Source organism: Trichosurus vulpecula, chromosome 8, assembly GCF_011100635.1.
Source record: "Trichosurus vulpecula isolate mTriVul1 chromosome 8, mTriVul1.pri, whole genome shotgun sequence".
In the NCBI taxonomy this organism is placed as follows: Eukaryota; Metazoa; Chordata; class Mammalia; order Diprotodontia; family Phalangeridae; genus Trichosurus; species Trichosurus vulpecula.
This window is the reverse complement of record NC_050580.1, coordinates 43570684-43594335: the sequence shown is the minus strand read 5'-3', so window position 1 is coordinate 43594335 and position 23652 is coordinate 43570684. Positions and strand designations below refer to the sequence as shown.

Genomic DNA, 23652 nt, shown 5'->3' with positions numbered 1-23652 from the left:
TTGGAGCTGAGAACTGGGTTTGAGTCCCATCTCTGACATTGACTTTCTGTGTGACTCTGGACAAGTCACTTATTTCTCTGGGCCTCAGTTTCCTTACCTGTAAAATGAAGGGATTGGACCCGATGATGCCCAAGGTCCCTTCCTATTCTAAATCTCTGATCTTACAAACGTAAGAGGGGATGGTCTCACCAAGCTCTTCCCTGCCCAGATCACATCTGGGAGAGTGATTAAGTTGAAGGAACCTTGAGATGATTCACTGTGGTCTTTGCATCTCCAGCACAGTGCCCGGAACAGAGAGGCTTAATAAATAGTTGGTAACTATATCAAATTGCTTACCATTTCAGGGAGGAAGAAAAGAAGGGAAGGAGAGAATTTGGAACTCAAAATTTTAAAAAATGAATGTTAAAATTTGTCTTTACATATAATTGGGGAAAATAAAATATAATTATAGGAGGGAACCCAAAAATAAATGTTTGTTAAATTTAATTTGTTTAAACTAATTTAATTTAGGCAGCTATATGGCACAGTAGATAGAATGGCAGGCCTAGAGTCAGGAAGACCTGAGTTCAAATCTAGCTTCCATCACTTCCTAGTTGTGGCTCCCTGGGCAAGTCACTTAACTTCTGTCTGCTTCCATTTTCTCAACTGTAAAGTGGGGATAATAGTAACACTGTCTCCCAAAGTTGTTGCAAGGATTAAATGAGATGAAATTTGTAAAGTGCTTAGCACAGAACCTGGCATATAGTATATATTATATAATAACTATATAAATATTAGGCATTATTAGTATTTTTATTTTATTTGAAGGGCTATAATGGGAAGAAAGATTAGATCTATCCCGCAGAACCAGAGCCAGTGGGTAAAAATTACAGAGAGGCAGATTTCAGCTCAAAATAAATACAAAACTTCCTAACAATTAGTCCAAGAGTGGGATGGTTTGCAGGTAGAAGGTTGTCCTTGATAAAATTCTTCAAGCAGTGGCTGGATGCCCCCCAGCAGATGTATAGAAGGGAATTTTGGACAAGATGACCTCTGAGATTTTTTTGCAATTCTGAGATTCTAGGATTCCATTGTCAGAGACACTCTGCCTGTTGAAATTCTTTTCTTTCGAGGAGCAGCTTAGATTCCACCTCCACAGGAAAGTCTTCCAATGTCCCGATTAGAAGTGAGTCCTCCCTCATTGAACCTCTCAGCCCAGTCTGACCTCTTCTATTCAGTTAATCATATTCTCACTTGTACAAAATATTTCTATGCATTGTTCATGCCCACTGTCTCACTCCTTCCCCAAACACTCAGACTGGAAGCTTCCTTGAGGGCTGGCAACATGGTACGAAGAAAGGGGTCCTGCATTGGGAATTAATGGAACTAGGTTTGAATTCCAGCCCTAGTATTTATGACCCGCGTGATCTTGGACAACTCACTGAATCTCTCTGGGCCCAAATTTCCTTCTTGGTAAAATTAAGTGCTTAATTAAGAACCAGTGACTTCTAAGGTCTTTTCTAGAGCTATGACTGTGCTTTTTGCCCCTAGCACCTCTCACAGTACTCTGCATGTTTCTGTTTTGCCCCAGACCTGTAATTTCATTGATATAGGGAACTACTAGAGAGCAAACTCCCTCCACTAATGTCAACAAGCAACTGTTCTGTGACTTACAAATCTTGGAGAGGACTCTAGGGCACTGAGAGGCTTAAGTGATTTGCCCCAGGGTCACATAGGTCCTGTGTCAGAGGTGGGACCCATGTCTTCTTATCTCTGAGACAACAAAGTGGTACACCAAGTCACTTAAGTCTGTTTGCCTCAGTTTCTTCATCTGTAAAATAGCAACTACCTTCAAGAGTTGTTTGAAAAACAAATGAGATAATATTTGTAAGGCACTTAGCACAGTGCCTGGCACATAATGGGTATGATACATGTGTGTATGCTAACTCTCTTCTCTAGCTATTTGTATCCATTATGTCATGTTGGTGTTCACTCAGCCTTACACAAACACTTATCCTTTTATGGATCTATGATGAGTGCATACCCTCTCTGGGTGCTGAGCACAATACAAACATGCTTTCTTATTTTATGTGATCAGTGTTGTGTCTTTCCATAACCCAACACACATGGAAGGCATTTCTCTTTTTCTTTTAAAATTTCATGGAGAGGAAGTGGAGCTAAGATGGCAGAGTAAAGGCAGGGACTTGCCAGAGCTCTCCCCCAAACTCCTCCAAACACCTTCAAACAATAACAAATTCTAGAGAAGCAAAACCCACAAAAAGATTGGGTGAAACAATTTTCCAGCCCAAGACAACTTAAAAGGTCAGCAGGAAAGGTCTGTTGCCCCTGGGTGAGAGAGGAGCACATTCCTACACAGGCCACACCAGCATAGACCAGGCTTCAGCAAACCAGGATCAGGCCTCACGGTAACTGAATCAGGGGCAGGAGTGGCAGTTTCCAGACCTCTCTGCCCACAGACAGTAAGGGAATTGGACAATAGGCCAAAGGAAATTTGCTGGCACCAGGGACAGGACTCTATTGCATTACCTACACTTGGATCTGGGTTGCAGTCCTGCGTCTTAGTCCCAGTGTGAAGAAGAGCACTAGCATAGCAGAGGGGACAAAGCTGCGGGGGAACAGGGACCCTGGTCACAGTTTTGGGGTTGAAAAGAGTGGTTGTGGTCACTCATAAACCAGTCCACAGTACGGGAGAGTAGTAAATGCACCTCTCTTCGGATCATCCCACCTTGGAAGAGCCAAAAATTTACAGGTCCCAAGAATTACCTCTGAAAACAGCTGCACAAAAAACTTGAAGCTTAGGACAGTGCCTCCTCCACTTGGGAAGCAGAGACCCACTTTAGCATAGAGTTAAAAGTCAAGAAATAGGCTGGAAATGAGCAAACAACAGAAAAAAAAATTCTGACCATGGAAAGTTACCATGGTGACAAGGAAGATCAAAACATACACTGAGAAGAAGACAACAAAGCCAAAATTCCTGCATCCAAAGTCTCAAAAAAAAATATAAATTGGTGTCAGGCCATGGAAGAACTCAAAAAAGATTTTTAAAATCAAGTAAGCAAGATAGAGGAAAATTTAGTAAGAGAAATGAGAGTGATGCAAGAAAATAATGAAAAAAGAGTCAATAGCTTGGTAAAGGAGACACAAAAAATACTAACACCTTAAAAAATGGAATAGGCCAAATGGTTTTTTAAAAATGGCACAAATATAATGAAAAGAGGAACTCCTTAAAAAGTAGAATTGGACAAATGGAAAAGGAGGTACAAAAGCTCGCTGAAAAGAATAATTCCTTAAAAGTTAGAATTGGGCAAGTGGATGCTAACGACTTTATGAGACATCAAGAAACAATAAAATAAAATCAAAAGAATGAAGAATTAGAAAAGAATGTGAAATATCTCATTGGAAAAACAATTGACCTGGAAAATAGATCCAGGAGAGAGAATTTAAGAATTATTGGATTACCTGAAAGTCATGATAAAAAAAAAGATCCTAGACATCACCTTCGAAGAAATTATCAAGGAAAATTACCCTGACATTCTAGAATTAGAGGGTAAAATCAGAATTGAAATAATTCACCAATCACTTCCTGAGATCCCAAAATGAAAACTCCCAGGAATATTATAGCCAAATTCCAGATCTTCCCAATCAAGGAGAAAATACTGCAAGCAGACAAAAAGAAACAGTTCAAATATCATAGAGTCACAGTCAGGATAATACAAGATTTAGCAGCTTCCTCCTTAAAGGATCAGAGGATTTGGAATATGATATTACTGAGGTCAAAAGAGCTAGGATTACAACCAAGAATCACCTTCCCAGAAAAACTGAGTAAAATCCTTCAGGGGTTAAAAAGGATATTCAATGAAATGGAGGACTTTCAAGCATTCCTGATGAAAAGACCAGAGCTTAATAGAAAATTTGACTTTTAAATACAAGATGCAAAAGATGCATATAAAGGTAAACAAGAAAGAAAAATTCATAAGAGATTTGATAAAGTTAAACTATTTATATTACTACATGAAAAAATATCGAAATTCCTAAAATTTTTCTCATTATTGGGGCAGTTAGAAGGAGTATACATAGGCAGAAAGCAGAGGTGTGAGTTGAATGTGATGGTATACTTACCTAAAAAAAAAAATTAAGGGATGAGAAAGAAGAATGCACTGAGAGAAGGGAAAATGGAGAGACAGAATGGGATAAATTATCTGTCATAAAAGAGGCCTGAAAGAGATTTTACACTGGAGGGGAAAATGGGGGGAGTGGGAAGGGGAGCACATGAACCTTACTCTCCTTGGAATTGACTCAAAGAAGGAATAATATATACACGCAGTTGGGTGTAGAAATCTATCTTACCATACAGGAAATTAGGAATGGAAGGAGATAAGAGAAGGGGGTAGAGCTGATAGAAGAGAGGGAGTCTCAGGGAGGTAAAAATCAGAAGCAAAGCTCTTTTGAGAATAGACAAGGTAAAAGAAGAGGACAAGCTAAATGGGGGAAATAGGATGGAGGGAAATATATAGTTGGCAATCAATTCTGTGAAAAAAAATTTACAGTTAGTTTCTCATTTCTCAGACATATAGAAAACAGAGTCAAATTTATAGAAATAAGAGCCATTCCTCAACTGATAAATGGTCAAAGGATATGAACAGGCAGTTTTCAGACAAAGTAATCAAAACTATCTATAGTCATATAAAAATACTCTAAATCACCATTGATGACAGAAATGCAAATTAAAACAACTCTGAGCTACTACCACACACCAGTCAGATTGGCTAATACGACAGAAAGGGAAAATGACAAATGCTGGAGAGGATGTAGGAAAATTAAAACACTAATGTACTATTGGTGAAGTTGTATACTGATTCAACCACTCTGGAGAGCAATTTGGAGCTATGCCCAAAGGGCTATGAAACCATGCATACCCTTTGACCAAACAATACAATTACTAGGTCTGTATCTCAAATAGATAAAAAACAAAAAAGAAAAGGACCTATATGCACAAAAATGTGTATAGCAGCTTTTTAGTGGTGATAAAAAATTGGAAATTGAGGGAGTGTTCATCAATTGGAAAATGGATAAACAAATTGTATATGATTGTGATGGAATACTATTGTGCTTTAAGAGATGGTGAGCAGGATGCTCTCAGGAAAACATGGAAAGACTAATATGAACCGATGCAAAGTGAAATGAGCAGAACCAGGAGAATATTGTACACAGTAACAGCAATATTGTATGATGATCTACTATGAATAACTTAGCTATTCTTAGCAATGCAATGATGAAAGGTGCTGTCCATCTCCAGAGAAAGAACTGGTAGAGCCTGAATGCAGATCAAAGATACTTTTAATTTACTTTATTTTTCTTGGGGTTTTTTTGTCTGTGTTTTCTTTCACAGAATGACTTCATGGAAATGTGTTTTGCATGACTACACATACTAACCTATGTCGAATTGCTTACCTTCTCAATGAAGGTTGCGGGGAGGAGGAATAGAGAATTTAAAACTCAAAATTTGAAAAAAAAATGTCAAAATTGTTTTACATGTAATTAGGAAAAATAAAATATTAAATAAGATTAAAAAATAAAACACCAAAAAATATTTCATGAACACCAATGCAGTGTACCTGTTATCTTTTCCTCTCACATTACCCATTCACCTCCTTTTCCAATCATATACAGCCTGGATAAAATCTTTTATACCCATTGCAGCATGCAAGTCATTCAGGGAAAAATACCCATCATGCTTTTTTTTCCATTACCCTTTGGGTCATTAACAATTTGAATTCTTCTGAGGCCACAACATTTCTGGTTTTCAGCCTTATTGTGTGTATGTTGTTTTTTTAATGAGCTTTTTGGAAGGCAGAGAACATCTTAAGATCACTGAAAGTCTTGTGCTTTTTCATGGTGGAATTATTTCATTATTTGCGTTTTTATCCCCAGCACCTAGCACAGTGCTCAGCACATAGTAGGAGCTTAGTAAATACTTATTTGATGAATGGATAGATGGAGCCCTGCACACTGAGGTGTGCTGAATAGAATTGGGGAAACAACTGAGAGTTGGAGAAAGACCCGAGATGGCCAGGACAGGGGGTGCAGCATAGAGTAGGAATGAACAGGATGAGAAGAGGGAGATGACTGATCAAGCAGGTATCCAAATTGCTTGATAGAGCAGAATCTGAAGGTGTAGAGGAAAGGAGAATAGTGAGCTGGAGTGAGTGGAGTGGAAAGGAGCAGCTACTTGGGGTGGGGGACAGTTGGTTCCTCTTTTCACATTCTGATCTCTGTCTATTCTAGGTCAGTCAATAATTTCCTGATGACTGGTCCAAAGGTAAGAGAAACTTTTGATTTCCCCCCTTGGGGCCTCCTACCTTTACTCTTTGGCCACTTCTCAATACCACATTAATTTTCCATTATCTATCACCTTTTCCCAAGGGGATCAGGACAACCTCACGCATCTTCCCACCTCCCATGCCTTTGCTCATACCATCCCTCTGCCTACAATACCCTCCCTACCTCTTCTCCTTTTCAAAACCCTGCCTTTCCCTTCAGGCCTATCTCAAGTGCCACTTTCCACAGGAAGCCTTCTCTGACCCTCAGCCAGTGAGAAGGGATCTTTCTCTCCAGCACCTCCCTTATGAACTTAGAACTTTTTTGTGAACTTGTACTCTGTTTCATATCATAACAATCTGTATCCACGTCAGCATTCTTGCTCATTCCAAAGATCCTTCTAGAGAAGACAAAAATCCAACAGTTCCCAGCCTTTAGCCACTTATACTCTATCACATCACACATAATAAAAAGCCATCATAACCCCCTTAAGTCTTTCCTTCTCCTGAGTAAATATCTCTAATTCCTTCAACTAAATCAATAGTCCAGATATGATCTAACCAAGACCGAATAAGGCAAGATTGTTCCCTCCTACATTTTTGGGGAGATGGGATGGAGGAAGGTTGATCCTGGGAGAGGTACCCTGTTCTTCAGAATGAGGAGACATAATCAAAATTAGTATTATCTATGTTATTTAACCATGTATTGGAAGATGGGGGAGTGACCAGGAATGTCCATTTTACAAATGGAGAAACTAAAAAGCTGACAGGATGATTGACCCAAGGCAAAATGGCAAGCTAGGAAGTCAATATGGAGTCCCAACTCCCAGGTTACTGGCTCAACTTCCAGGTCAAGATGTTTCTCCCTTTCTTCCTGGGCTCATATAGATTTAGAGGAGCCCTGAGAGATCATCTCATTTTACAAATAAGGAAACTGAGGTCCAGAGAGGTTGAATGATTTGTCCAAAGTCATGTCCACAGGAGGTAACCAAACTGGGGTCCACGTTCAGACTCCAAATCAGTGCCATTCTCACTGTGCCATGAAGGAGTAGGGTTTTTAGTTTATTAAAGTCTGGAAACTCCCTACCCTGACACTATAAGGAAGAGGACAAATTCTTGGGGCATCCCACTAGGGAACCCCCTTGGAAGTCAAAAGGTGTTGTCAAGGCTATTACTGAGCTCATGACAGATTCATCACAACTAATTCCTTTGGTGTTCTCAAGCAACTGGGTGGAATGACACCGATCATGACTCCTTTAAGGAAGATCTATATCCATACACAGAAAGACAATCAGAAATTAACCAATCAACAAGAATTTATTAAGCACCTACTCTGTGCCAGATACTGTGCTAGGCACTAGAGATACACAAATCAGAAATGAAATACTCCCTGCTTTCCTCTCTCCCCCCACCCCCTCTCTCTCTTTTTCTTTCTTCTCAAAGATCAGACTTTAAATCCATTCACTCTGGAACTCATAGTTTGGACCACAATAGGTCCCTGCCCAAGCTCCACTTAATGGCTATATTTTGGGGAATGAAAGTTAATGCTAACTGTTTCTCTTTTCACTAGGAACCCTGAGGGTCTTTGTCTCCCAGTTTGATTTTTTTTAATTAAAGGGACCACCCCTTGACTCACTTCTTTAAGAGGCCTATTCACTGAATGGGCATTACCTCACTCAAAGTGAGAACCTGAAAATGCCTTAGCCTAAAAGGGCCGGGGTCTCCCATTGCATCCTGGGTCGTCTCCAGTCATCCTGATGAATATCTGGCCACTGGACCCAGATGGCTCTGGAGAAGAAAGTGAGGCTGGTGACCTTGCACAGCCCTCCCTCACTCAAATCAAAGTCAACTACAAGTCATGTCATCATTTCCCTGATGTCATGGTCTTCTTTGAAAACCAAGGACAAACACAACAACTCCCTGCCTTCAAAAAGCTTATATTCTATCAAGGGAGATGTACATATGTGCATATAAATGATACATGGGAGGTAATGAGAAGGTAAGGGACAGGGAGATGGCATTAGAAATTAGGGGGATCAAGAAAGGCCTCCTCCCATGTAGGACTGCCCTATCATATTCTCTTTTCTTCCTTTAATATCATAAGGATTTTCAAAATAAGTCTAACAATATTACTTTTGAACGCAGCAGTGAGAGTCCTGTGTCATCTTGGTTCTATATGTAGGCTGCAGGCAGCCCCAGGATTAGAGAGATACTCAGGGCTATTAAGCACAGCTTCTGCCTTTCCATCCCCCTCCCCTTCGACCCCTGCCCTCCAGGGTCAGCTGGCCTGATCTTGCTGTCCTGGCACTGTCCATGCCCAAGGGAGGTGTGCACCAATAATGATGAGGTCAGCAGCCCTATGTTCACATATTAGGTGATGCTGGTGGAATGGAGAGAAGAGTTAGGTTTGACAGGTATGACAACAATCAGTCCTCAGAGGGCTGTTCCCATCTTACCCTGTATAGATCCTGTTTGAATATAACTATCTTCGCATCAACTCCCCCTCCAACTGTGAGCTCCTCAAGAGCAGGGGCTCTCTTTTGCCTTTCTTTGTATAAAACAGTGCCTAGCACATAGTAGGTACTTAATAAATGCTAGTTGGGTAATAGATGGATGCAGGTGACTGTGCAAGCTGACGCGCTTGTCCCCGCAGGCCTATCTGATCTACTCCAGCAGCGTGGCCGCTGGTGCCCAGAGTGGCATTGAAGAATGCAAATACCAGTTTGCCTGGGACCGATGGAACTGCCCCGAGAGAGCGCTGCAGCTGTCCAGTCACGGCGGGCTACGCAGTGGTAAGGAAAGCCTCAGCCGCAGCTCCTGGGACCCCTTGGCCACAGGTTAGAGCCCCACATCCTGGCACATCCCTGAACATACATATACACACTCCCTTTCAGGGGTCCCTGACCCTGGCCTCTTCTCTCCTTTTGGCTCCTTCTTTGAAATCTCATCTACCCAGAAAATTTGATTTCTCCTCTTCCTACAGGCTTTGCTCTGTGGGCCTTGATTTACAATGCTGCTTCACCCTTATTCTGTCCCATTCTCTGCCCCTACAAAGTCCTATTATTATCAGGGAAGAAGATGGCTGATGTGTGTGGGGTTAATCTTTGTATTCCCAGTGCTTTGCTCAGGGGAGGCATTTAATAAATATTTCTTGGACTGAGTCCAATTTGCTTAGTGCTTATGAGCATAAAGCTTGAGTAGGCATCATACTTCCAAGTAACATATCCATACAAGCACACATATACATACCTACCACTGGCCAGCAGGCTCAGCCAAGAGCCTGGAGTCCAGGTGGGGAGTGTCATTCCTGAAGGCCAGAACTTTGGGTCCCTCTGACTGCAGCTGTTCTGGACTAAACTTGTCTCAGAGTCACAGTGGCATCCTCAGACTCATCCTCTTCTTCAGTTTTCCCTCAGGCTCTGTCTTGTCCCAGGCCCATTCAGGTTAGCTAGGGGTCTTTTCTTGGGTTCCCAGAAGGCACTGCTGGCAGTGTCAGAGGAAAGCAGAAAACAGACAAGCTGAGCGAGGGACAGAGGGAATGAAAGGAGAGCTTGGAAAATGGAGCATAGAGCAGATTGAGGCAGGGGAGTGATATGATATACTATACTATTATACATCATGTATGATGGGCTAACTACGCTATAATATACATGTACATGTGGTATATACATATGTGTGTATGTACATAGACATACACACTTATATATGTGTGTATACATGTATGTGTATGTATGTATACATATATATATATATATATATATATATATATATATATATATATATATATATATACATATATATATATACATATATATGAGATACACCTATATCAGAACTATACTAAGGAAGAGTCAGTTGATGAACCTGGAAATGTTTAACCTGGAGAAGAGTACCTATGTAACCAGACTTCTAACCAAGACCAGAATATTCTTAGAAAGGACATGATAGCTATCTTCAAGTATCTGAAGCACTTAGCACATATTAGGGACTTAATAAATGTTTATTGATTTTGATTATCATGGGCAAGAGGGATCGGACATATTTTGCTTGACCCTAGAGTTGCAGGGATCCCACCTTTAGCTCAGTACATTTAAAGTGGGATGGGCTGCTTCTCTGAGGTTGGAGACATCCAAACGTCACCTGGGTGATAATCTGTATAGTGAGGATTCCTGCTTCCCTGCATAGGCTCAGCTAGATGGCCTCTGAGGTTGGCATGAGGGACATTGAAAGGGAGGCAGCTTACACCCCCCTCTAGATGTCCTCATTCTGATTCCTGACAGCCAATCGAGAGACAGCCTTTGTACATGCTATCAGCTCTGCTGGGGTCATGTACACGTTGACCCGAAACTGCAGCCTTGGGGATTTTGACAACTGTGGATGTGACGATTCCCGAAATGGGCAGCTGGGTAAGTACCCAGTGTGGAGGGTGGGTGGGGGTGGGAACCAGCAACAGAAATAAAAATATGAAGGGGGCAGAGAATAATGGGGGCATCGTGGGGAGGTTCTACACAGAATTGGACCCTTTCCACTAAGGGAAAAAGAGCTAAGCCAATGAAGTCAGTTCCCAAGAGATAGATGAGGCTGAGCCCAGACCTTCCCATGGAGCCAGACCTGGGAGAGCTCAGACCTCAGATGGGACTGAGAAAAACCTAGAAGGCACATTTTCCCACAAATTATTCTCATCAGGAAAAGACAATGGAAGCAGACCCTTGGAGCAAGTCTGCCCTTCTCTCCTGAGCTTGAAGACTATTTTTTTTTCTACGTGTCATCCATCAATCCTCCCTTTGACATTCTCTCTTCTGTCTTTCCCCTGCTTTTCTTTTCCTGGAGCCCTTCTCCCCTTCTTTTCCCCAATTCCCCTCATTCTTTTTTCTGTGACTTTCTTTCCTAGGAGCATGTCCACTAGACTCCCTCTCCTCCCTCAGGCCACACACTTTCCCATCCCCCTGAAGCCCATCCCCACAACTCAAAGTCTTACAACCCCTTTCACTGTTCCCTAAATCCTCAGGCTCTTCTAATTCCTCTCTCCTCCTCAGGATCTTAGATTCCATGACCACCAAAGTTCCCTTCCACATTCTCTTCTCAGCCTCTTCCCACTGGCCCTGCCCAGCCCAGATCTGCCTTAATCAGGCATCTCAGTGTCTCAGGGAAGAAAATACTCTGAAGATCTGATCTTTCCCTTCGTAATCTAAATTTTATCGCTATCTAAACCACAGCAAGTTTCTAACCAGCTGCTAGGATTCAGAGAACTGACATTCCTAGTGTTTGGTTGCCTGCCCTTTCTATTCCTCCACTGCCACTACCTGGGTAGGGGGGGGCTGGTCTTATTCATCTTAAACTGCCCCCATCACACAGGCACACTTTGAGTTTCTCGGCCACACACTCTGGACAAGAAGTGTGTTATGTCAGGGTTTATTCATAGCAGAAAAAAATATACATATATTCAGAAGTGATCCAGGAGGCTAAAGGGGGGAGTCAAGAGAGGAAATGTCCTAGTCTTGTCCCAGTGGCCCCTGACCACTGATCTCCCCTCCCCCACCCCGAAGTCCTCAGATCTCATGTCTCTCTGGGCCCCGGAGATTCATGAAAACAAAATGGTGACTTGCCTGGTGACATGCCAATACATTTTAAATACTCAACAGGCAGGGTGGCCTCCCTAGCTTCACAAGTGAAATCCAGCCCCCTCTTTCAACCCACACCTCTCAGATTCAGAAGCACAACAGGTCAACAGGTATGAGTAATTCTTCACTTCAATGAGAATATTTGGATTTAAAGGACATAATACTAATAAGGAACCTGAAAGTTTGCGAAGTACTTTACAAATATTATATCATTTGATCCTCACAGCAACCCCAGAAGGTAGGTGTTATTATTATCCCTGTTTTACAAATGAGGAAACTGGTCCAGTGACTTGCACAGGACTTCCACAGCTAGTAAGTGTCCAAAGCTGGATTTGAACACAGGTCTTTCTGACTGCAGGTCCAGTACTCTATCCATTTTGATACCCAGGTGTCCCAGAAACCCCAGGCATGGAGATTCCCCAGAAACACAAGGAATCTACCTGGATTTCTACAAGCTGGAATCAGCCAATCAATCCAAAAATAGTTATTAAGTACTTACTAAGTACCAGTCTTTGGGGCTACAAAGACAAAAATGAAAAAAATCCTGTATTCAAGGATCCCTGGGCCACTGGGACTAGACTCCTCATACATAGATTAGTAGATAATAAGGCAAGGGACTGGATCTGTGATGCCATTGGTGTAGAGAACTCCCCGGTAAGGAAATTCCTTCTACCAATGCAGCTTAGAATATTATCTGCCACTTAGGCTTAAAGCACTATGAGATTAAGTGATTTGTCCAAGGTCACATAGCCAGCATGTGTCAGAGTCAGACTTTGAAGCAATGTCTTCTTGGCTTTAAGATCTAGTTCCCAAGCCATTAGCTTACACTGATTCTCTGTATATATGCTGGATGTACAAAATAAATACATAGATAAAAGGTAATTTGGGAAGAAAACAGTAGCAGCTAGGGGAATCAGGAAAGGCCTCATGTAGGTGATACTTGAGCTGAGCTTGAAAGGAAACTACAGATTCTAAGAAAAGAGGTGGTGAGGGAGGGCATTTCAGGCCTGAAAAATATCCTGTGCAAAGTCATGGAGATGGGAAAATGAAGCAACAGGAGTAACGAATGGCAAGAAGGCTCATTTGGCTGGACCACAGAGATTTTTGTAAATAGTATTGTATTTTTTCCAATTACTTGTAAAGACAACTTTTTAACATTCATTTAAAAAATTTTTTTTGAGTTCCAAACTTTCTCCCTCTCTCTCCTCCCTTCTTCTCCCTAAAAATGTAAGAATTTTAAATAGGCTATGTAGACCATAGAGATTGTGAAGGGACAGGAGGTACATAGCATATTATCCAAAGACCTACTAAGCCACCTCCCAACATTTCCAAGGCTAAGCAGGTTCTCCATACATCCTGTACTCCCTGAAACATCCGCTGAGTGGATGGCAGCTGGGTCTTGCTAAGGATCATACACTTAACAACTGTTTATTATTACTTAAATCTACAAAGTCTATTGGTGTAGGATGGCAGATGCAGGAGGTTGGCGAAGAGCTAATTAATGCTCAGGGTTGAAACTGACCATACTTCACTTTCTTTGGCATCCTCAAGGCTTGGCTCATGGGCCACCTCCTACACAAGGCCTGTCTGATGCCCAGCTGCTAGCACCATCTCCTCAGAAATTATTTTGTATTTATTTTTCTGTGTACATGTTATATTCCCCTCTTCAGTAGAATGTAATGTCCTTGAGGGCAGGGATTATTTCTTTTTTTTTCTTCGTAGCCCCAGGGCCTAGAACAGTCCTTGGCACATGGTAATCACTCAATAAATGCTGGCTGAATGAGAAAGAAAGAATGAATCCCCTGCCCCCCAAACTTGAGGGAATTCAAATTCTCAGAGTCCTGGTTGGCCTTGCCCTCTTTTTCTCCCTGGTTCAGGGACAGCTAAAGGTTCTCCCAGGTCTCTGGGCTCAAGGCCTCAGCCTCAGATCACACCTCTAGAGTAACCCCTGCTTCAGGACTAAGGCAGGAGCTTCAGAGCCCTTTCCTCCTTCTCTGTTCCTTCCCAGGGGGCCAGGGTTGGCTATGGGGTGGCTGCAGTGACAACGTGGGCTTTGGAGAGGCCATCTCCAAGCAATTTGTGGATGCACTGGAGACTGGGCAGGATGCCCGGGCTGCCATGAACTTACACAACAATGAAGCTGGCCGCAAGGTGAGCTCTGGCAAGACCTGGGTGGGGGCAGGGGATGGCTCCAACTCCTCTCCAACTGCCCAGGCCCAAGGCAGGCTTTCCTTTCGTTACTTGGTCTACTTTCACCCTCTGGCTGCTCTTTTGTTCATCTAACAGATGAGAAGCCCGAGGCACTAAGCCTACAGAGTTGGCTTGAGGTCCCAAGAGTAAAATTCAGGAACTTGTCTCCCAGGCCTCTTTGGAGTTGCCCAGTTAGGGTCCGGACGGGAGGGCTCTTGGAGGGAGGGTTGTCCCTAGTGGCAGCTGAGGCGGGGTGCGGGTTGGGGACAGTCCTGAGTGACGTTCAGAGATGGACTTAAGGTTGATGAGGTTAGGGAAAGGGAAAAAGGATGAGGCCTGAAAGTAGCGCAGCCTGGAGGCCCAGGGTTCAGACTAGGGCTGAGGGTGGGTGAAGGAAACCAGTTCCCAGGAGGTGTCCAAGGTCCTGAGCGGTGGGCCCGGGAGGAAAGGTTCTCTGGCACCACTGGGGTGTGGTTAGCCTCGTCCAGGCCTCCCGCGCTCACCCTCCCTCCCCCGCCAGGCGGTGAAGGCCACCATGAAGCGCACGTGCAAATGTCACGGCGTGTCGGGCAGCTGCACCACTCAGACGTGCTGGCTACAGCTACCCGAGTTCCGCGAGGTAGGCGCGCACCTCAAGGAGAAGTACCACGCCGCGCTCAAGGTGGAGCTGCTGCAGGGCGCAGGCAACAGCGCCGCGGGCCGGGGGGCCATCGCCGACACCTTCCGCGCCATTTCCACGCGCGAGCTCGTGCACCTGGAAGACTCGCCCGACTACTGCCTGGAGAACAAGACGCTCGGCCTGCCGGGCACCGAGGGCCGAGAGTGCCTGCGGCGCGGCCGCGCCCTGGGCCGTTGGGAGCGCCGAAGCTGCCGCCGCCTGTGCGGGGACTGCGGGCTGGCCGTGGAGCAGCGGCGCGCCGAGACCGTGACCAGCTGCAACTGCAAATTTCACTGGTGCTGCGCGGTGCGCTGCGAGCAATGCCGCCGCCGCGTCACCAAATACTTCTGCAGCCGCTCGGGCGGAGAGCGGCTGCGTCCCAGGAGGCGGCCCTAGGGCCGCCCGCCTAGACCCCATGTACCCCTCCCCCCAGGACGGCAGGGCCTTCGGACCGGCGGGGCGCTGTCTTACTCACCCCAGAGCTCCGGAAGCGCCCCCCGACGCGCCCTCCAACCCCTAGCTGCCCGCCCGGCCTCCTCCCTCCTGGCATCAGCCCGCGGAGAGGCTAGGGCAAGGCAATCGCGTCCCTGCCCATCTCATCCCGTGCCCTCCGACAGCCTCTGGCCCCCTGGGAACGAGCTAAGGGTCCCAAACCTAGTCCCTCGGGACGCTTTAGCCTGTCTCCTCCCCCAACCACGTAGAGATTGGGAGGCCTAGCACCCAAATGTGAGAGCACCTTCTCTTGTCACTGTGTCACTGATCTCCATAAGCTAAGTGGCTTCTGATCAGGGGCGACCCTTCTATGCACAGCCATCCTATCTGTGTGGCCTTTGAAGATGAGAAAAACACTTGGGGACTCATGGGGCCCAGATAAGGTCTTTCCTTCCCCTCCAGCCTCTCTACTCTCCACTAGCTGCTGCTCCCTGGCAGCAGCCCCTTTCCGTAGTAATAATTCCTTTTTCCTCCAAAAAAGGTGGGCAATGAGAGGAATCTTCCATGTAGTCTCTGCCCTTCCATTCCTGGGGAAAGGCTGCTTTTGGAGATTAGTTTGGGGAATTGAGGAGTCAGATCTAGATGATTGCAAGGGTTAGGCCAGAAGGGAAGCTTGTATTCCTCAAGAAAGGAAGAACAGGTGGCCCAAGGGGCCAACCCCACGGGACAGCTGTATTGCCCATTAGCACCCAGAAGTGGCACTGTGCAGATAACCAGAGGAGCCAGGAGCATGTTCTGACTCCAATGGCCATGGAGAGGTGCTAGGAATGCATCACAGCCCTCTATCATCCCCCTGATCCCAACTCCCTGCCTCCCAGAGTTCATCTGAGGTGGGACTCCATGTGGGACTGCTTGTCCTGTTAAACTCACGCTGATTTTATGGCTCTGACCTGGAACCAGTTCCAGACAGGAGGGCTCTTGGAGGGAAGTCCAGACTGGGACCTGGAGGCTTCTTCCCAAAAGGAAGCTTTGTGTGAGAGGGCTATTTAATTGCATTATATATAAAAAAATTGTTTTCTGGCACAAAGCTCTGGCTAGTCCTACCAAGCAAGATGGAAAGGCTTTGAATAGAAAACCAAGGATGGACTGTATGTCTTTTGTCCAGGAACCAACCAAGCTAGGTTTGGAGAAGCTCCTCACCAGAGGCTTGGCCACCATCAGAGAATGGATCTCACCAACCATAGCAACTGGTTAAACCAACCATCATCTTAGGTACAGAGGGGTCATGAACAACATTGATGGAAAATTGAGCACCCACAAGGATGGGAGGGGATAAAATTGTGGCCCTCTGAAGGACTGAGGTCAATAGAAGTTGAGCACTTTGAACTTAATTCACTGGAATCTGTGTCTAACAATCCTAGCCATTTGCTGCCTTCTGTTGGAGAATGTACTTTTTTCTCTTCAGGGCTGGAGAGTGGTGCCTTCCAGGCTTCCTGTTCAGGTCATACAGCCTGGATGCCAGCCTTCGTTTCCCAACTTCAGCCCTCTTGCCTATGGCTGAAGCTGCCAGGTGTCTGTAACGTACTAGCTGATGCAATAAAACAGTAGCCAAGAGCTTTTCCAGTGATAATGTTGGTCTCTGATGTCAGTGGGAATTTGCTCAAACTAGGTCAAAGGACAGGGAAAGGAAGTCCCCAGGACTGTCCTGACCAGAAAAGATGGGCCATCTTGCTATCCAAACTGAGGATTAGGGCTCTTGGAGTGGAATAGTTTCTTGGGAACAGCAGCCATCCCCAAACCCATATCAGATGCAGAAAAGCAATTACTTTAAAGTAGGAGAGGCAGGGTTCAGAACTCACCATTTCAGGGACTTGAAGACAATGACAAGTGGGAACAGGCTCCCTCTGCCTTCACATTTGCCAAGACCAAGAGCACCCAAATAGTCAAGAGTCACCCCAGCCAAGGGGGTCACAGCAGCTGCACTGATTTTCACATTCCTTTCCTCTTCCCATCTGCTCTATGATGCTAATCATTCCTTTCCACTAAGGATAAGATTCTTTCTCTAACTCTCTGTTACAAAGTGTTGCCTCCCCCTCTCCATCTTTGCCCAATCCCTGCAACAGAACCTTCTAATTCTTTACCAACCCTTTCAAGAGACTTTCCTTTGCTCCTTTTGTGATCAGTACCCGTGTTCACACATGATAGAACCTGTCTGGGCCCTCTGGTTCCCCAATGAGGGCCTCCCCATTCCCATTATTGTTCTTAAATTTTTAATCTTATTTTTAGTGATACCTTCTGTTTTCATGTCACATTCATTTCCAAAAATAGCTCTCCCCAACAAGGCATCTCTTGTAACAAAGATCTTAAAAGAAAGAAGGAAAAAAGTTAACAATCCAGAAAAATTAAACATGTTGACTGTGTTTGATAGAATATACATTTCACATCCATTGTCCCCTACATCTACAGTGAACTCCATGATTATTATTGAATTACATGTTAAAGATGCAGAATGTGCTGTGAGAAAAGAATTGGCCCTGGAACCAAGGGACCTGGGTTCAAATCTCACCTCTGATATTTACTACCTATATGAACTTAGGCAAGTCATTGCATGCCCTGGGCCTCAGTTTTCTCATCTGTAAAATAAAGAGGTTGGACTAGGCAGCCTCTAAGGTCCCTACCAGCTGTAGGTCTACAATAACAATAATAACAACAGTATTTATCTAGTGTTTTAAGGTCTGTAAAGTGCTCTGTGTATATTATTTCATGTTGTTGAGTTGTTTCATTCATGTCCAACTCTTCATGTCATGACCCCACTTGAGATTTTCTTGGCAAAGATATTGGAGTGGGTTGCTACTTCCTTCTCCAGCTCACTTCATAAATGAGAAACTGAGGCAAACAGAGTTGAGTGACTTGCCCAGGCTCACACAGCTAGGAAGTGTCTAAGTTCAAATTTGAACTCAGGTATTCCTGACTGCAGACCCTGTGCTCTATCCACTGTGCCACCTACCCACCTGTATTATTTCTTATGCTCCCATTAATAGCTCACATTTTTGTAGCCCTTTACTATTTTAGAAAGTTTTCCTCACAACAAACCATAAGGTAGCATCTTTTAGCCCTATATCACATCATAAAACTGTGATTTAATCCATAGAGGAGGCAGATGGAAACTCTTTGAAATTTACAGTCTTATAGAATTGCTTAAGGCTCAGAATGATTATAGAGGGAGTGGGGGAAAAACATACCCTCAACAAATATGCATAGTCCAGCAAAAAAAAATTCCTGCATTGGCCATGTCTAATGTAAGTCTCAATCTGCATTGGGTCCATCACTTTTCTCTCAGGAGGTGGGTAGAATTCTTTATCATGGGTCCTCTGGAGTCATAGCTGTTCATTGACATGATCAGAGTTCTTGTCTTTTCAAGTTGTTTGTTACTACAATGTTATAGCTATTGTGCAAATTGGTCTGGTTGTGTTCACCCCTCTTTGTCAGATAATACACGTCTTCCCAGGTTTCTCTGAAACCATCCTTTTCATCATTACTTGTGGCACTCTAGTATTCCATCACAGCCATTGGGAGTTGGCTTCCAACATAACATAATTTATTCAGCTATTTCCCAATTCATCCCAACTTCCCTCCACTCGCAGATGTCAAGCACAGAGTTAGCACTTAAAGCCAAGTCAGAGCATCATAGCTATCTATAGAAGCCTAAGGGACCTTAGAGCTCATCGAATACAACCTCGTCATTTTATAGATGAGCAAACAGCCCCAGAGAAATTTAGCAAGTTGTCCGGAGTCACACAGGCAGTGAGTGATCCGGGTTTCAACCTTTAGTCCTGGGACAACAAATCTCTCTTTCGACTGTTCCAGGTATGTCCCCCTTCCTTTCCGCATCCCTAGCCTGAGGTGAAGAAGGGATCCCCGGGCCTCAATAAGGAATTGGGTCGGGGGAAGTGAAGGGGAATCAGGCCAGTGAGAGAGGGGGCCTTCTTCGCTGCAACCCTTCGGGTCAGACCAGGACGGAGTAGGGACAGACTGAGACGCCTGCAGCTGGAGGGCCAGGGAGGAACTGGGACACTTAACCATTGTGGGCTCGGATTGGACGCTTCCCCTCCTCGGTTTCCTTTTAATTAACCCGCATTCCTGGAGGAGAAATATTTACGTTGGCTCTCAGAGGGGCGAGTCTCCTCTGGGGGAGAGGAGGCGGGGGGTGGGGGAGAGGGGGGGAAGAAAGGCTGCCCGGGCAAAACAATCTCCCGGAGGAGCTCAGGAAGGGAAAAGAGGGGCCAAGATACTATTAAATCCGCCTGCCCCCCTCCCTCCTCCTCCCCCTCCCCTCCGGCCCCCGACCCCCCCACATTCCTCCCCAGCCTCCTCCCCCTCCAGTCCCGTCCCCCCACCACTGCCCAGTCTTCCAGCCGCCAGGCCGCTTCATTTCACATGCTAATCCGCGGCTGCCCCCTCCCTGGCTCCCGACACCTTTCCCCAGGGCGTTTGGGAACCGGCCTCTCAGGGCGGACCCAGCTCCCCGCGGCTCGGCTCGCACTCCTCCTTGTATCAGCGGCCGCCCGAGTGGGGCTCTCCCGCCAGCAGGGGTTTTTTCTCCCCCCCTTTAATTTAAACAAAGGCTCCGGAGTTCATCAACCTCCCACTGAAATTCACAGCTGCTGAACAAACTAATCCCCTCTCTGGGCCTTTCTTTCCTTCAATGGGCTCTTGGCTTCAAAGCCACTTTGGGAAAGCACTTTCTTTGGGGGGCTCACACTGCGCCTTCAAAAGAAGTGAGCCAGTATTATCCACCCCTGAGCCAATGGCTTTGCAAATCAATCCCGCCCACACAATGCCCCCAAATAGGCCCACATCTTGCCTGCAGACTGGGCCTGGCCCTGTCTAGATTAGGGTTCTGCATCCCCTTGCCTTGCCTTGGCCGGAGCCCTTCGTACCCCCAGTACTGGCCCTAAGTTGAGGGAACCCCAAGGCTGAATCCCTGTTCAGCCAACCGTCCCACCCCATCCAGGCTAATTCCTCTCTCCTTTCTAGGCTCCCTGTCCTCCACCCCAGCTGCAGGGCAGCAGGGTCCAAACCCCAAAGAAACAGAGCACAGCACAAAACAGGTGTCCTGTTCGTTTGGGGAGGAGGCATGGGGTGGATAGACAAGAATATTGGATGAAAATATGTGAGTGATTCTGGAGGAAACCACATCACCACTGCTTATTTCCCATACTAGAATGCTTCAGTGGCTCAAATATCCAAAGTGGGGGGAAAGAACTGGAAGAACCGACCTGAGAAGCAAATAGTGGGGAGCAAAAAGAGGGAATGGAAGCCCTAGGCCCACTGTGTCCCTGGAGAAGAGGGAAGGGAAAGGGAGGAGAGGAGGGGAGAGGAGAAAGGGGAGAGGAGAGGATTCTCATCTCTCTGCCTGTTCCTTCTGACACAGAGCACCTACAACCACAGCATAGCCAGCCTAGTGACCACTTTGGAATACAGGGTAGTGTAACCAACCCCAGGGTTTCTCATATCCATGCTCCAGTGGCTGGGCCTCAGTCTCCCACTTCTGTTCTGTCTCAGGCAGGGGAGTCAGTTAGGAAGAATGATTGAACACAGACAAGCCCAAGGCCCCGGTGAGTCGTCATCACCACCACCATCACCACCACCACCACCACCACCAGACACAGTCAATTGCAGGTGCTTCAGACTCAGATGTAGCTCCTAGGGAGGAAATGGTACATTGGGAAGGCTGATTCAAGGCTGAGGGGAACAGCAGAACCTACCCCATACAGGGAAGAAGGGCCCTGAGGCCAGACTCATGGGGTAATCCTCCATAAAGGCTCAGAGAGGGAAGAAAACAAGCATTTAGTAAGCACCTACTATGTGCCAGACTCATGCTGAGCACTTTGCAAATGTATCCTTTGGTCCTCCCAACAACCTTGAGAGGCAGGTGCTATTATTGTCCCCATTTTCCAGTTGAGGAAGTAGAGACAAACAAGTTAAGTGACTTGCCCAGACTCACACAGAGAGGATGCATCGGAGGCCTTCAGGTGCAGTGCTCCATCCTTTGTGCCACCTAGTTACCTTATAGAAGTATCTCAAAGCCGATCTTCAGAGACTGATGCTCCAGGATCAGCAGCTCCTTCCTTCCTCCCTGCTCAGGTAACTGCTAACAAAGGACAGTTGAACACTAACACTTTTGTGACAGACAGACCAGCCAGGCAACCAGCTCAATAAACTAGCAAGGCAGGCAGCCTGACAGCCTGCACAGACGGACTAATGCAAAAAGCAGCCCAATGATCAAGCCACCCAAGCCAACAGGCAGACAGGCAGACTGACCAATGGATGACAGACTAGCCAAGCAGATGAGCAGGACTTAAAAACATGTCAACTGTACAGAGCTCTGTTTGTCCAGCGCGGGCCTGTTTCCCTCAAGCCCAAATCCTGGGGACCACAGGACCAAGGGAAAGAGTTCAAGTACCACTTGTTTCCCATCACCACTTTTAGACTTTTCCTCTGCCACTCTCACTCTGAAACCCGTCCTTACTCAAAGGTCACACTGCCAAATTCAGTCATTCCGGAGGCCGGAGCCACGTGGTTATTGTCTACTCACCTCCAGGTTACAGATCTTTTCCTCCTCTAGATCTGTACCTGGCTCATCCTTTCTACCACCACCTTTGTCCTCTTCTCTGGTGTCTTCGGTATTTGCAATGATGATTCTTGGAGCGTGCTGGCCTCCTGGGGTGTCAACTCCATCGACTCTCAAGATGCCTTTCTCAACTCTACCTCAGCCTCCCACAAGGATGTTCCACACTTTGGGCCTCCTCATCATTCCCAGACTCCATCACCTCCAAGGTCTTAAACTCTGAAATCCTCTTGCTTTTATCAGTCTCTTGTCCTTGCTCTTCTCCCATTGCCTTACTTCTAAACCCTCATCTTCACCATGTCACCCCAGTCAACCAACCCTGCTCTGTCCTTACTTTCTAACCTCTCTTTGGTCTTAACACAATGCCTGGCACACAGAAGATGCTTAATAAATTCTTGTTCATAGCATTGTTTACTTGACCCATAGGAATATCATTGTTATTAACAGCTAACATTTATATACCATTGCCATGTGCTAGGCACTGTACTCAAAGCTTTACAAATATCATCTCATTTGATCTTACAACATTCCCGGGAGGTAGGTGCTATTATTATCCCCATTTTACAGATGAGAAAATGGAGGCAAACAGAGGTTAAATGACTTGCCCAAGGTCACACAGCTAATAAGTGTCTGAGTCTGGATTTGAACCTTAGGTTTAGGATTAGGTTTCCTGAATCTAGGCCCAGGGCTGGCATCGACTGTACTACCAACCTCTGCTGTGGATTAGAGATGATACCTCTTTTTCAGGAGCTGCAGGATGGCCGCTGAATGAGGAGCAAGGTGTTATCTGATCCCTCCACTTCTACATCTGTGCTTTAGGATTTCTGAGCTCTGTCATTGGTTGAGGAGAATGAGCGTATGGGATTGGAATGTTTCCTGATTCACCCAAGGTTAGCTAACAATACGGAGGTTCTATAATGCCATGTGCTACAGGGCCTTCTGAGGCTTGAAAGCACCTACGAAGCTTTTGTTGGGAAAAGAGAGAGAGACCTTTCTGGCTTGTGTTGGGGTAGAAACAAGCAATGAACGCTTGCTGAATACTAGCCAGCTGCTAAGGGAATGAACCTTTCCAGAGATGTCGGGGGAGTGCTATTACTTTTTTTTCTTTGTACATGGAAAAGTGGCAAAACTCCTAAGCACCCCAAAAGGGGGGACTGCTATACCACAGCCTTCATCTGGATGCAGATTTGGAGGCCCACAATAATACCTTTCCCATCTACAGCTAACTGTGAAGAATAATCTTTAATAAATGTCTTTTGGATCTATAAGTCTTGTATATGGGTTTCCTTTCTCCTTACTTAGTGTGGACACTGGGTTATTACCTAATCACTCATTTGGAGAGGCATACATATGCCAACAACCTAAGGAACTGAAATGGGTAGAAGTAACTGATCAAGGCTCTTCCTCATTTTTAAATTCTTCAAATTCAATTGGTCTAGAAAATGGCCCTAATTCATCTAACTTTGAATCCCTTGCCCCCTTGTCCTTCTTCTGCTGACATCCTGCTAATTCTTAACCCAGGTGATACCCACAGTTCACCTTCTTTACTTCTACCCTATATTCTCAGTGAATATCCCTTTGTAAAAGCTTATTGATGCTAATTGGCTAAATGAAACTGAGGTGCTAATATCCTGAGGTTAACATTGGGGAGAACACACCAGAGTGGGGACTCGAACTGATAGCATTAGGGAAAGAGTCCCCTAACCCTTTAGGGTATCTCTAGAGCCCTGACAGGATGTTATGGTCATCCTCTGGGGACTCAACTCATCATTGTGAATCGGAATTGGGATAAACACCTCAAGA

General features: G+C 45.4%; 1 protein-coding gene across 1 annotated transcript in view; it reads left to right on the top strand.

Moving 5' to 3' along the window:
- Window positions 1-15182, top strand: part of WNT8B (Wnt family member 8B) — a gene marked incomplete at its 5' end in the record, with an annotated part of 31043 nt that extends 15861 nt beyond the window's left edge. The window contains 5 exons of the mRNA XM_036736479.1: window positions 6286-6319; window positions 8971-9109; window positions 10598-10723; window positions 13947-14089; window positions 14649-15182. Of these exons, the coding sequence (XP_036592374.1) occupies window positions 6286-6319; window positions 8971-9109; window positions 10598-10723; window positions 13947-14089; window positions 14649-15182 (976 nt within the window). The remainder of the gene's footprint in view (window positions 1-6285; window positions 6320-8970; window positions 9110-10597; window positions 10724-13946; window positions 14090-14648) is intronic.
- Window positions 15183-23652: the final 8470 nt, after the last annotated feature.